Source organism: Choristoneura fumiferana, chromosome 23 (genome assembly GCF_025370935.1).
Source record: "Choristoneura fumiferana chromosome 23, NRCan_CFum_1, whole genome shotgun sequence".
NCBI classification, from domain to species: Eukaryota; Metazoa; Arthropoda; class Insecta; order Lepidoptera; family Tortricidae; genus Choristoneura; species Choristoneura fumiferana.
In genome coordinates this window covers 11,948,057-11,960,736 of record NC_133494.1, presented here as the reverse complement: position 1 = coordinate 11,960,736, position 12,680 = coordinate 11,948,057, and the positions used below count along the sequence as shown (strand labels likewise).

The 12,680-nt window shown below is 38.4% G+C and overlaps 1 protein-coding gene across 1 annotated transcript; it reads right to left on the bottom strand.

Moving 5' to 3' along the window:
• Positions 1–6,668: 6,668 nt before the first annotated feature.
• On the bottom strand, positions 6,669–12,233 carry LOC141441236 (uncharacterized). The gene is made up of 6 exons (XM_074105906.1): positions 12,082–12,233; positions 10,126–10,201; positions 8,561–8,762; positions 7,646–7,907; positions 6,738–6,901; positions 6,669–6,673 (listed from the first exon to the last, which is right to left on the bottom strand). The coding sequence occupies exons 1-6, from the start codon at positions 12,231–12,233 to the stop codon at positions 6,669–6,671; spliced, it is 861 nt and encodes a 286-aa protein (XP_073962007.1).
• Positions 12,234–12,680: the final 447 nt, after the last annotated feature.

The window sequence follows — 12,680 nt, the reverse complement described above, 5'->3', positions numbered from 1 at the left end:
AAAGCACTATACAAGCTTTATGGCTTACTTACTGGTCTTTGCAGTAATGTACTATTTCAATGACTGTGTCATAAAATTATACAATTTGTTTGCGTTGAAATAGAAGTTTGATTTTATCACTACTTTAAAGGGTAGCAAGGTATTTGATAAAGGTAACGAGAAATTGCCGCTGATACCTCACCGCGTTCCTGAAAAAATACCATTAGTGATCTCCCAACTTATCGTTTACTTGTTTTCTGAGTCTTATTTCAGTTCAAACACGAAGTGATAGAGACTAGGTCATAAAGTGTAAACTTATTTGATTGAATCATATTAATAACTTCAACGTTTTCCTTTGCCACTCCGCAAACACAAGTGCAAGACAACTGTGTTTGTGCGACACATGTGTGTGTGTCATGCAGAAATCCTCCCTACTACACTTTCATAAAAAGTCAAATTACATATGGTAAAGGCCTAACAAATAAACATTAATATCGTAAGATATTTAGATATTTTGGTTGTTTTTGTTCTGTGAATATTTAATCGTCACTTAGAACACCAGAACACACATACATACAGAGCAGCAAATTCACGAGCTGCATGAGAGTCATGTAACACCATCAAATAATTTACCTACATACATAAACACAATTTAAAATCCTTCAATTATTGGTCGTTCGTTTTCTGTTATAAATAGAAGACTATTTTTTTTGTACTATAAAACCGTCCAATTTTGCCCTTCATATTTATTTTGCCCGCGGAGTTAAATATAAGCTGTAACAAAAAGGCCTTAGCAGGATAAAAAAAGTCAAGTTCGAGTCGGACTCGTACATACGAAGGGTTCCGTACGTACAATGTTTTTAAAACAGTTCACTTATAAGTTTTAGCAACGCCTAGTAACCAAAAAACGCTGGGAAAAAACACGTTTCTTGTATGACAACTCCATTTATTTTTTAATTTTACTTATTAGTATTTGTTGTTATGGAGGCCACAGTAATACCTACATAATCTGTCAACATTTCAAGTGTCTAGTACACACAAACATGTATGCCTAAATGGGGTAGGCAAAGCACACGAAACGTTACAGCTTCGGAGCCACTTTTAGCAATTTTACGTTTTAAGTTTGACAAAAACGGTACAATAGTGACAGGTTGCTAGCCTGTGGCCTACGGTCCTCAGTCGCCTCTTACGACATCCACGGAAGAAATGGAGAGGTCTAATTCTAACCCGACATCACACGGGTAGCTATTACAGTTCAAGAGATAAAGCCCTGTGACAGACGGATGGACAGACAGACAGACAGACAGACAGACAGACAGCAGAGTCTCAGCAATAGGGTCCCGTTGGCCTAACCTTAAAAACTAAATAATAGTTACGAACCAGTAGAAGACAGACAGACAGACAGACAGCAGAGTCTCAGCAATAGGGTCCCGTTGGCACCCTTTGGGTACGGAACCCTAAAAAGGAGAAGTAACTCCCGTCAGGAATAAAGAAATATTCCAATATCGAGGGAAAAGAAAAGATTTATTCGTGACAACAGGGAAAAAATATACAAAAATGATTTAGAAATGTGCATGTCACAAAGTGGTCACAAATCAGTCAATTTTGTTTTATTTCAGATGTTTTAAAAAATTACAACTTGGGCAAAGTTATATCAAAGGTCAAAGTTGTACGGTTTTATAGTACTTTATATATATGTACCCCTATTATCTCATCATCTGAAATTACTATAGTTTCATTCAACAAATGAAAACTACATACCTGTTGGTATTCTTGTTTTTAGAAGCTCCACTAAAATTTCCACCCACGGAACGCTAAAAGAAAGATGCCTACGAAGACTTTATTTCGTTGTGTACATCATATTTATTTAGAACAAACTTTTTAACACAGCGTTAATAAATAAATCTAATCAGTCGGATATTCCTAAATTTCTTGCATATAACATTAAACGTTTCTTCTTTTCTTCACCTTGAATATTGCATGACAGCACCAAGGCTACTTCAGCAATATAATAATTCCAGGCAAAGTTATATGCAGTTAGTTATCATTGAATCTGAAAGGAATTGTGCATTAATAAATACAGAAATAGTATTAGCAGACAGACTATAAGATACCTAGGTGACCGATGCCTTTTAGTTACAGCATAAGGACGTAAATCAGACTATCAGTAGGTAAATTCCCTAATGTACATACTGTTGCACGCAACTCTGTCCGCGTAGAATTCGTTTATAGCTATTCCGCGGGAATTATGTGATTAAAAAAAACTACCCTATGTTTTTCTACGGGACTCAAACTATCTGTATCTCAAATTTCATCCTAATCAGTTCAACGATTTAGACGTGAAAAGGTAATAAAGAAATAAACAAACAGACTAACAAACTTTCGCATTTATAATATGAGTGGGATTATTGTCTTATTTTAAGTCATCATCATCATCATCATCATCGGCCTATCTTAGCCCACTACTGGACATAGAGGCGTCTCCAATTGCACGCCACTGAGCACGATCCTCGGCCACTCTCATCCAGTTACTGTCAGCTACCCAGTGAAGATCATCGCTCCACCTAGTCTGAGGGCGTCCCACGCCACGCTAGGCTTTTACTCGTTTACCCTAGCAGTTACCGGTTCTTCGGCTGATATGGCCGGCCCACTGCCACTTCAGTTTGCTTCAGTTTTAAGTAATCCTATAGAAATAGACGGACGGACAGCGTAATATCAAATTATCTGAATTAAGTCTTTGTGACAAAGTTTCTCCATGTCTTTCATTGAATAAAGTAAGAATTCGGCAGCGATGACATACGACCATCATCATCATCATCATCATCATCATCATCATCAGCATCATCATCGTCATTAAAATCGGTTAGTGAACAATACTTATCTTTTTCAAAATATCCTGATATTGAATTTAGATTTTTGCTATTCCTTTCTGCCTGCATGTCAAATTTACAGAGATTAGTGATATAGAGGTAGAGTTGTAAAATTTAACATTGAATTCCATGATACCTACCCTGGGTATTAAAAATAAACTGGCCAAGTGCAAGTCGGTTTCGCGCACGAGGTGTTCCGTACCATTATCTATACAACATTAGACATTAGCAAAAAAACGGCCAGAAAAACAAGTTTGTTGTATAGAAGCCCTCCTTAAATATTTGTTTTATTTTAATTTAATTATTTATTTTTAAAGTAATTACACAGCTAAATATTCTGTGAATAATTAATAAATTGCCGTTATTAACATCATGCAAAAAACGGCAAAACAATCACGTTTGTTGTATGGGAGCCACCCTTAAATATTTATTTTATTCTGGTTTGAGTATTTGTTGCTATAGCGGCCACAGTAATACATAATCTGTAAAAATTTCAAGTGTCTAACTATTACAACTCAAGAGATAGAGCCCTGTGACAGACGGACGGACAGACAGACAGACAGACAGCGGAGTCTTAGCAATAGGGTTCCGTTGGCACTTTTTAGGTACGGAATCCTAAAAACTAAATAATAGTTACGAACCAGTAGAATTTTATGTAGGTATTTTTCCTTATCTTAAATTTCAGCTTTTTAGGATAAAAGGTTTGGTGTGTGCGTTGGTAAACAATCATTAAAAAAATAGGACTAAGATGTAGTGTTCACTTCGAAACACAGATACACAGACAGACGGACAGACATATGGACAGATCAACAGACGGACGGACGGATGAGCCGACGGAAAGACATGTACGCATAAAATTAACAACTTGTGTCACTCCTAACAAAGACTTATTTTCCTTGCCTTCGCCTTGTTGCATAGCGTGCGAAAGAAATGCCCATACATACGCTCCAAAACCATAACCCCTGCCGTTTCTCACACTTATAAATAAAATAATAAATCTTGAATCACTTCATAATAGAGTACATACTATACATACTCGTACATATGCAGACAGACGGTGGGAAGCGACTTACTTCTATGGAGTGAAAATGTTCACGACGCTACTAAGAGTTAGGGAAATTTGGTATGTTTTCGTAGTAGGTTGCTGCAGACCACAAGTTTGGTACACACGATAAGCCATACTTTGGCCACCCAGTAGGAATGAAATTCTTACAGCCCTGCCTCTGGTGTTCTTGTAACAAATATTAATGTTTCTGACAAAAATGATAAAATTAACATACCCGTGTATCCAATTTTTTCATCATCAAATCGTACATACATAAATAGTTTAAGAGTTGCACTCTTGCTAATTTCCTCTCGTCCGCCAACTTTTTGACTTCTTGATTTGTGTTCAAACCATAATTATTCAAACATAATTGCTTTTGAATATCAATCTCATTGACTTGACGTTGTGACAAAAATGTATTATAATGACGTTTAAATTTTACTTATCTAGCCAGTTATAATAATAAAAAAGGTACGAAAACTACTTCGATTGTGAAAACCTTTTTATTCACCGAGCCTAGATTTAGCGGCCGTAAAAATGCCGTGATATGTAGGAATTTATTTGAGCCTCACTGTAAAACTTGATATTCATACATACACATGCAATGTATGTTGAATGTAGACCTTATTTTTTAACTAATTAGTTTAGTGATTACACCTAGCACCTTTTATTGTGAGAATAAATATGCTTTATATAAATTAGTGGCGCTACTGTCTACGTAAGAGTAAATAACTAATATCTGTTCAGAATTTGTAAGTTGAATTTAAACCACTTGTCCTAGATCGAAGCACCGCATTATAATGTATGTAAAGTATGCAATGTTATAATTTTTGCCGAGGACTGGGTCTTTTACTTAAATAATTATTATTTTAAATGACAATTTTAAAAGTAACTTACCTATTTTTGTCTTACTTACAGTTTGCCTCCTTGCATTAATCAGAAATAATAGTTTAGGCGTTTCAACTTCCGAAAATAACAGATTTAAAAACAAAAAAAGTAGATACTAGACTCAGAAACTTGAACTTGATCTCTCAGTGATCTCATGCTTTCTTCATTTAGTTGTCGTATTATCTGAGCCAAAGGTGATGGTCACGTGACCACACGAAATAGTCGATACCTATTTACAATAGTTTGATTTTGTGACATTGACTCACGCACCCATATAAGATGTCACTACATGCTCGCTGCGAACACTGTCAGTTGTACTCATACAATGGTAAAATGCATCAAAATTTACTGCATCACGCTGCACTTTTGATGCAATAAAGTTACTTTTTTTTGGATTTTGCTTGAAGAGCATATCCATAATTTACTATTCTCAAAAAATCCTCTAAGAAAACATGTCCGTGGAAGCTATGCGGGGTGTCCGTAGGTTTGTATGGAAGAGCAACCCCCTTAAATATACTTATACGTAGTAACTTTTTTGGAATTCCTTAAGAAACTTTCATCCCCATATTTTCAAGTTAATAGGTCGAAATTTGGAAAAGCGCCACATCAAATGTTTTTTAGGGTTCCGTACCTTAAAAGGAAAAATGGAACCTTGTAGGATTACTTTGCTGTCCATCCGTCCGTCTGTCTGTCAAGACCCTTTATCTCGTAAACGCGCGGAGTAAGGTAATATCGCGTTGAAATTAAAACCCTAAACTCAGGTCAATAGTCCCGGAAGCTGTGAAAAAATCACACCTCTAAGTCAGGCAATCAAAAGCTACAGTCGTTAAAAAGGTGTTTCCATACAAATTGCCTCAACAGAAAAAGTTATAGGAGAGGTACTTCCGGCTGTCCTAGAAACTTGGAATTTTGCATAAAGGTAGCTCTTATAGCACAATAATTAAGAAAAATATGAAAATCATAATTTTCATGTCTGACTGTCTATGTGAATAAGCCATCTAAAATGACCCCACATTGCGTACATTTTGCTTATGAGCTTAAAAGGCTCTGCTAACACTGCACCATCCCCTCTGCTAACATCCTTAAACAAATATCTATTCATTTCTTATAAGTAGCCCAATACCAAGTTTCATAAAGAACCATCGATTTATCTTCGACAATGACGATCTTCCATATAAACTTCATCCCTATTTCACCCCTCACAGGAAGAATTTAAAAAAACGTGCGAACAAATATTTATTTATCTCTTTTCACGTGCCGAAATGGCAAGTTAAATAAAGACTCATCGATTTATCTTCAATAATGACGACCTTGCGTATAAACTTTCATCCCCTATTTCATCCCCTCACAGGTCGATTTTTTAAAAAGCTCAAACAAATATAGAATTATTTCTTATTAAGTGCCTAAATGCCAAGTTTCATGGTTTTATCTTCGATAGCTACGAACTTCCACCATATAAACTTTCATCCCCTATTTCAACCCCTGAAAGCCTCTTTTTCGCGATAAAAGATAGCCTATGTTCTTTCCCAGGGTCTATTCTATCTCTGTACCAAATTTCATCAAATCGGTTCAGCGGTTTAGGCGTGAAAGCGTAACAGACAGACAGACAGACAGACAGACAGACAGACAGACAGAGTTACTTTCGCATTTATAATATTAGTATGGAGTATGGATTACACTAGTAATAGTAGTTACAACAGTTGAACTGAAATTCCTAGATTTTACAAAATTCCTGCGATATCTACATCGTGGTCTTTAATGGCGCAGCATTATGTGGCCCAATCAACTTGTTAGTGTTGTTATTCAGTCTCGTAACCCAGGAGATTTTTACTCCATTACATCATACTTTAATAAGAGACCCAAGAGACTATTACCATGGCAACCAGCTACGCTAAGAAGTTGATTGACCCTTAAATTATATCTCCTGTTGGCATTCTCTGAGTAGACATACTCACCTAACTGATCCTTGGTCCGTTCATACAGGAACTTCTCCTCCTCCCCATTGAGGTCCACTTCCTGCTTGATGTGGCCCTCAGGGAAGAAGTTCTGATTCTCCGTGGCGCGGTGCTGTTCCTGTAAGATCTGGAGGTTGTGCTGCTGGTTCCTGAGTATCTCCGCACTGGAATATTCAAAATATGCAATGTGTTACAATTTTTATGCCAAACATTTCATCGTAGTCGTCGGCTCGCTGCGTGGCGTCTGCCAAACACTTCCGGCAAAAAAATACTGACATATTTCGCTTTTCTGTATCTACCAGTAAATTCCTAACTGATGCCATGACTATTATTTCAGTATCAGATGGGTTAAATAACGCCCCCTTTTTCGCAAAGTGACTATTTTTTTGGTACTTTCGGCAAGTTCCGCCGCGGCAGACTATCAAATTCGGACTCGGCATCAGTTTTATGGGAAACCATTGTGCATGCATTTCACCGCGGTATCAAGCAGGTACGAAATTTTGCAATCCGCTCTCCGTCTATAATAAATGAACCATAGAAATTCAGATTACCCATTCCCTAGCCTCCTAGGTAACGTTGCCTAGTAGGCAATCAGTTACTGTCCAGCTGACCTAATTTGGCAGACACTCCGATGACTTCTTCAGGAATTAAAGAGACACGTGTCAAACGAATGTCAAAGACTCAAAACGAACCTCGATTATTAATTTCAAGTCGTGTGTATGGCCCTTATCGTGGATATTTGACGTTTTGCATTGAAACAAAATACTGTTGTCTTGCAGGCTTAGGCCTGCAACAGTATATTTTGAAGCCTGTTTTAAGGAACACAACATAAATATTACATAGCATTTTTGAGAAAAACACGTTTCTCGCACATCTCTCTTGCAAACGGAGCCTAAGCTTGTAATTACCTGTCAGTGTACCCATTGGGGTACCCTGTATAACTCCTGAACTCGTACAAGTCCCCCATCTTCTGGTACTCTAAGGGCTTCTGGTACTCCAGTTTGTCGTACCCGTTGTGTGACTTTCGGCCGAGGGCGTACTTTTCCGCCTCCTTGTTGTACTCTTCGTTTGTCTGGGGGATGTAATCTTCCGTGCTTTTTGTGTAGTCTTTGGGCGGCTCGAAGGACTTGGCTTCGTATTTCTCTGGCTCTTTGTATTGCACAGGGTACTCTGAAAAGACAACAATAAACGGTCGTGACCACGGCCACTGTAATGTTGCCGAAACGTCGAGGTAAATATTACTCGTGTGTGTTAGCGTGATAAGTTCTGTGCGTGGTATTTTGACTAATAAACATTTATTTTGCAAAAAAAAAAAAACTGTTATTGGGCTGCGAGGTCTCCTCCTCCTCGGAGCGCACGGGGCCTGTCTGCCTGAAGGTGTCCTGGTTGCGCGAGAGGCTACAGACTATAGCTAGCGCGTTAGCCGTATCAAAGGTCAGCAATCCTGTGTCCCCACAGTTTTTTACCTCGCTCACCGCTCCACTCGTGTCGTGTTAAATAACGGTGCAAATTAGCGCGCAATGTCTCGAAAAGGTTTTTTTTTATATTTAAGAGGGGTAAACGAGCATGCGGGAAGTCAACACTGCCATTGCCGGCCCTTTGAGAGACTGATAGGCTCATTTTTTAAAGATCCCTAAGTTGCAGCACCGCTTCAGGAACACTGGTTGCTCAAGTGTACCGCTGCTCAGAGTGGAACTGTTGTTGGGCTTCGTGGTCTCCTCCTCCTCAGACTCCATGGGGTTTTATGCAAATCTAATGATGGATTTTTACCTCCCTCATTATTATTAGCGTGCCTGTCTCGAAAGGGTTTGTTAAGAGTGTACCTAGCTGTTCGGAGTGGAAGGAGTTGTCCGAGGTCTCGCTGTAGCTGTTATTGGGTTGCGAGGTCTCCTCCTCCTCGGAGTGCACGGGGTCTGTCTGCATGAAGGCGTCCTGTTTGCGCGGCTTGCCGGTGCCGGTGCCGGTGCCGGTGGCCGGCGCCACGGCGCTCGCCAGCGCGTGCAGCGTCTGCAGACGGTACGCCAGCTGGGACATAACATCATCATCATCATCATCATCATCATCGTCGTTGTCGTCGTCATCACCATCATGGGTTGGGAGGGTTATGTTTTTGTATAAAAATAATACCGGTATACTCACCGCTTCACACACACCATTAAATTGCTTCACAGGTTTGTGCAGGTGTTTCCTCACGATATTTTCCTTCGCCGTAAAGCTCGCGGTAAATTTCAAATGTAATTTCGCACATGAATTTCAAAAAACTCAGAGGTGCAGCCGGGGACATACATACATAGCAAGCTAGCAAGTTAAATAAAAGCTTATAATAAGTTTTTGGTAATTTTTAATACAAGCTTTTTTTTGCTGACTATACTTGTCAATACAAGTACAATCAGTAAACACCCAAACTACATTTGCATACCCAATTTCAAGTAGCCGGACTACCAGGATGTCACTACCAGATTGTTGTATTGTCACGCAATTTACATAAGTATGCCAAATTTTAAGTCAATCCAACTACTGGAAGTTGGTCGAATTTAATTTGCAAGGTTTGATTACAGACAGACAACTGGACAGGTGAAACTAAATAAAAGGTTGTAAAAAGCTTCTAATAGACCCTATTGGTCATACATTTTGAGATACTTGGGTAATCCAATTAGTTAGAGCATTCCACGAGAATGTCCCTTATACGAAATGCCGTTCTTCTAATAATTCTGAGAAGGCTGTGAAAATGATATTGAGTCAGGTAATAATTCATGACTTTGCTAACAAATTGGCAGTATATTCTCGAGCTTTACGGATTTGATTGCACACAAGGCAAAAGCATTTCGTAAGGGACATTTTCGTGGAATGCTCAGATCAAATAAAAACTAAAGATAGGGCGCAGCGAACAACGAAGTGAGGCCGGTCAAACTACACCAATCCGTGTGCTAACACAGTGGCACGCACACACTTGCAACCAAACTACACCAAAACCTTATTACTTAACATAAAACGTCAACACTAGTGTTGCCATTATAATATTGTAGTTACCCTATTAGGTATTGGGTAAAGCCGGCTATGTAATCTTAATCTTTTTTTCATTAATTCTATTCTTTATTAACACGGCTTAAAACGTGAGAAAGTGACACGCAACTAGTTATTTGGGTCTTGTAAAAGTTTATCACGTTTTTATTGTAGTAACGGTATCAAGTGTGAAAGTAATTAAAACTCTATTAAAACGTTATTCAACGGTAACGATATTTTTGTAGTATCGGGGTACTAAGAATTATTATGGTAACACTGGCCTGCGCACACATGTTTATAAAACCGGCCTAACCGGGCGTTTCACTGCGCTCCATCATTACTTTTTATTTGATCTGAGGTAGAATGCCCCACAACTACAACTTACGCTGTTGTCGGGTTCGACGGTCTCGGGCGCGCCGTGCGACAACGCGGACAGCGGCGACCACTTCTCGGTTTTGTCGCTGCAAACACACAAGTTTTTTGGTAAACATTTCATTTTTAGTACAAAACATTTTCGCCGACTTTCGTACCTTTTGGTGATTGTACTTGCGTGCCATTTAAACTACATTTCCGTACTAAATTTCAAGTCAATGCTACTAACTGTTGCGGAGTTCCGTCCAGTGGAGACGATTCTGGCCGGACCACCATAATTTCACTACAAGATTAATATATTGCTACTGGATATTGTGGACATTCTTAATGCCAATTTTAAGTCAATCTGACCACTGGAAGTGTGTCAAAATTTGGTTGCAAGATTTAACCTGTAAATACAATACATACCTACATTGCAAGTTAAAATACTTAGCTACCTAAAGCTTGTAAAAAATTCGGTTTACTCATTTGAGAGCTACAATGCCACAGATAAACATAGAAGCAGATAACATAGCAGACATTACGTCAAACTTAAGCTAGCTCCACACCGCGAAAATGAACGAGGTTTGGCGCATATGCGCAACATGGTCTATATTGGAATCCATAATATCATTGTCCTAATTTCAAAATCCATAACACATTTGTTTAATGTCTTTTGCCATAAAAACGTTTGCCATAATGTAAATGCCATAATATTTATTGTCCTAATATTGAATATCCTAATGCTTATTTGCACTTATTTCAAAATCCATAACCACTTTTTGTCATAATGATCTTATGCCATAATATTTTTTGTTATAATATTGAGTCGCAATTCCAACCTAACCTATTTTTCTAGATGCGGTTCGTTTCTGTAGGGGTCGCAGTTCTACCCTAACCTACTTTTCTGGCTCGCGAGTCGCTGTATGCCAACAAGAGCTCTGTTATGGCATTTAATATTATGGATTTTAATGTCATTACTCGTTAAGTTTTATGTCTTATAAGTACAAAACATATTAGGGATTTAGAGTATTAGGACACGTGATATTATGGCTTATGATTATTAGGAACGGAAGACGATGCGTTGGCAGGCCTCCACTAGGTGGACTGACGACATCGTGAGAATTGCGGGTAACCATTGGATGCAAGAGCCGAGTTGTCGTTCATTGTGGCGTTTTAAGAGGGAGGCCTTTGTTCAGCACTGGACGTCTTCTGGCTGATGATAATAATGATGATGATGATGATGAGGGGCATACAATAGGTGGAGAGGAGAGGCACTTCATCTTACTTCGTCCAACTCGGTCGGTACTTCGGTTGGTCAGAATTTCGCGAGCAGAGTGAAACTAGGGTAGTAGGGAACAAAATTAAAACCCGATCATAAAATTAGTAATAAACGCGATAGTCTAAACATATTGTGTTATAATACGGTATTTGAATATTTTGTATATGTTTTATAAATTAAAACTACACAATGCCTGTTATCGAAATAGAAAAACAATTTTTAAGCTACCTTTACAAGTAACAAAGTTATAAAGGTTTGAAATTCAAGATTAGACAGAGAAAGACATACTGGCATGTGACGTCACACGCCAGTACCGCCATACTTGCTGCAAAGAGAAAAGCGTTTGAGAAAGAGACAGGTATATAGTTTTTTCAAAAAATCACTATAAATCCAATTTTCAACAGATTTAAATTTTCTCTTCGCTAAACACTATCCCCCCTTATTCATAAACGACAATAAAACCTATTTTAGTTAAAATGCCGCTAAAATTCGTTTTGTCCTTATCTGTCACTTCAACATTTGTATTTTTTAGAAAGGGACAAAGCATTTGTTAGTTAACATAGGCTTGTTAAGTTTAATGAATAAGGGGGTTACTGTTTATCTATATTTTCATAATAATATTAAGATATGGCAAAATCAGGAGTTGTCAAATACCGTATTATAGCGCCCCTCTTTTTGCGTCGGGGGTTAAATTAAAACTGGACTCACATGGGCTCCTCCTTCTTGCCATCCTTGTATTTGAGGGTGCGGCTCTTCCGGATGACCATGACGGTGCCGTCGGGATTCAGCTTCGGCAGGTTCTGGGACGGCACGGCGTCCTTGCTCAAGGTCTTCCATTGGCCTGAAACATACAAATACATAATCTTTATTATTGAAAGAAAGAATGAAAGAAAGAAAATAATTTATTTATAACAGCAATGACACATAATTTGTAAAAATAACAATAAGAAATGTTATGTATGAAATGTATGTTGTTGTGTATGTATGTGTATTATACTACAAAATGTTATACATCCATCCTAATATCATAAATGCGAAAGTGTGTCTGTTTGTATGTTTGTCCGTTTTTTCCAGGTGAGTGGGAACGGGGGAGAGATATATTGAGCGGCAAAAAATCTGGCCCCCAAATGTAAGTAATTTTGTATGGAGAGTCGGCCAAATTTTGTGCCACTGAGTATAGTTTATGGGCTAAAGAGTGACATAGGCTACTTTTTATCCCGGAAAAATGCACAGTTCCCGAGGGCTCCCGGGCGAAGCCGCGGGCAAAAGCTAGTAATAATAATAAATTCATTTGGCCCATAAAATAA

What these genes read in the sequence shown, in the direction of transcription:
- LOC141441236 (XM_074105906.1), bottom strand. Translation starts at nt 12,233, where the DNA reads ATGTATTTGTATGTTTCAGGCCAATGGAAGACCTTGAGCAAGGACGCC. An exon ending in GGCAAGAAGGAGGAGCCCAT is followed by an intron (nt 10,202 to 12,081) that starts GTGAGTCCAGTT and finishes GTGTGTTTGCAG; the next exon opens with CGACAAAACCGAGAAGTGGT. An exon ending in CTTCCACTCCGAACAGCTAG is followed by an intron (nt 7,908 to 8,560) that starts GTACACTCTTAA and finishes TTGTCTTTTCAG; the next exon opens with AGTACCCTGTGCAATACAAA.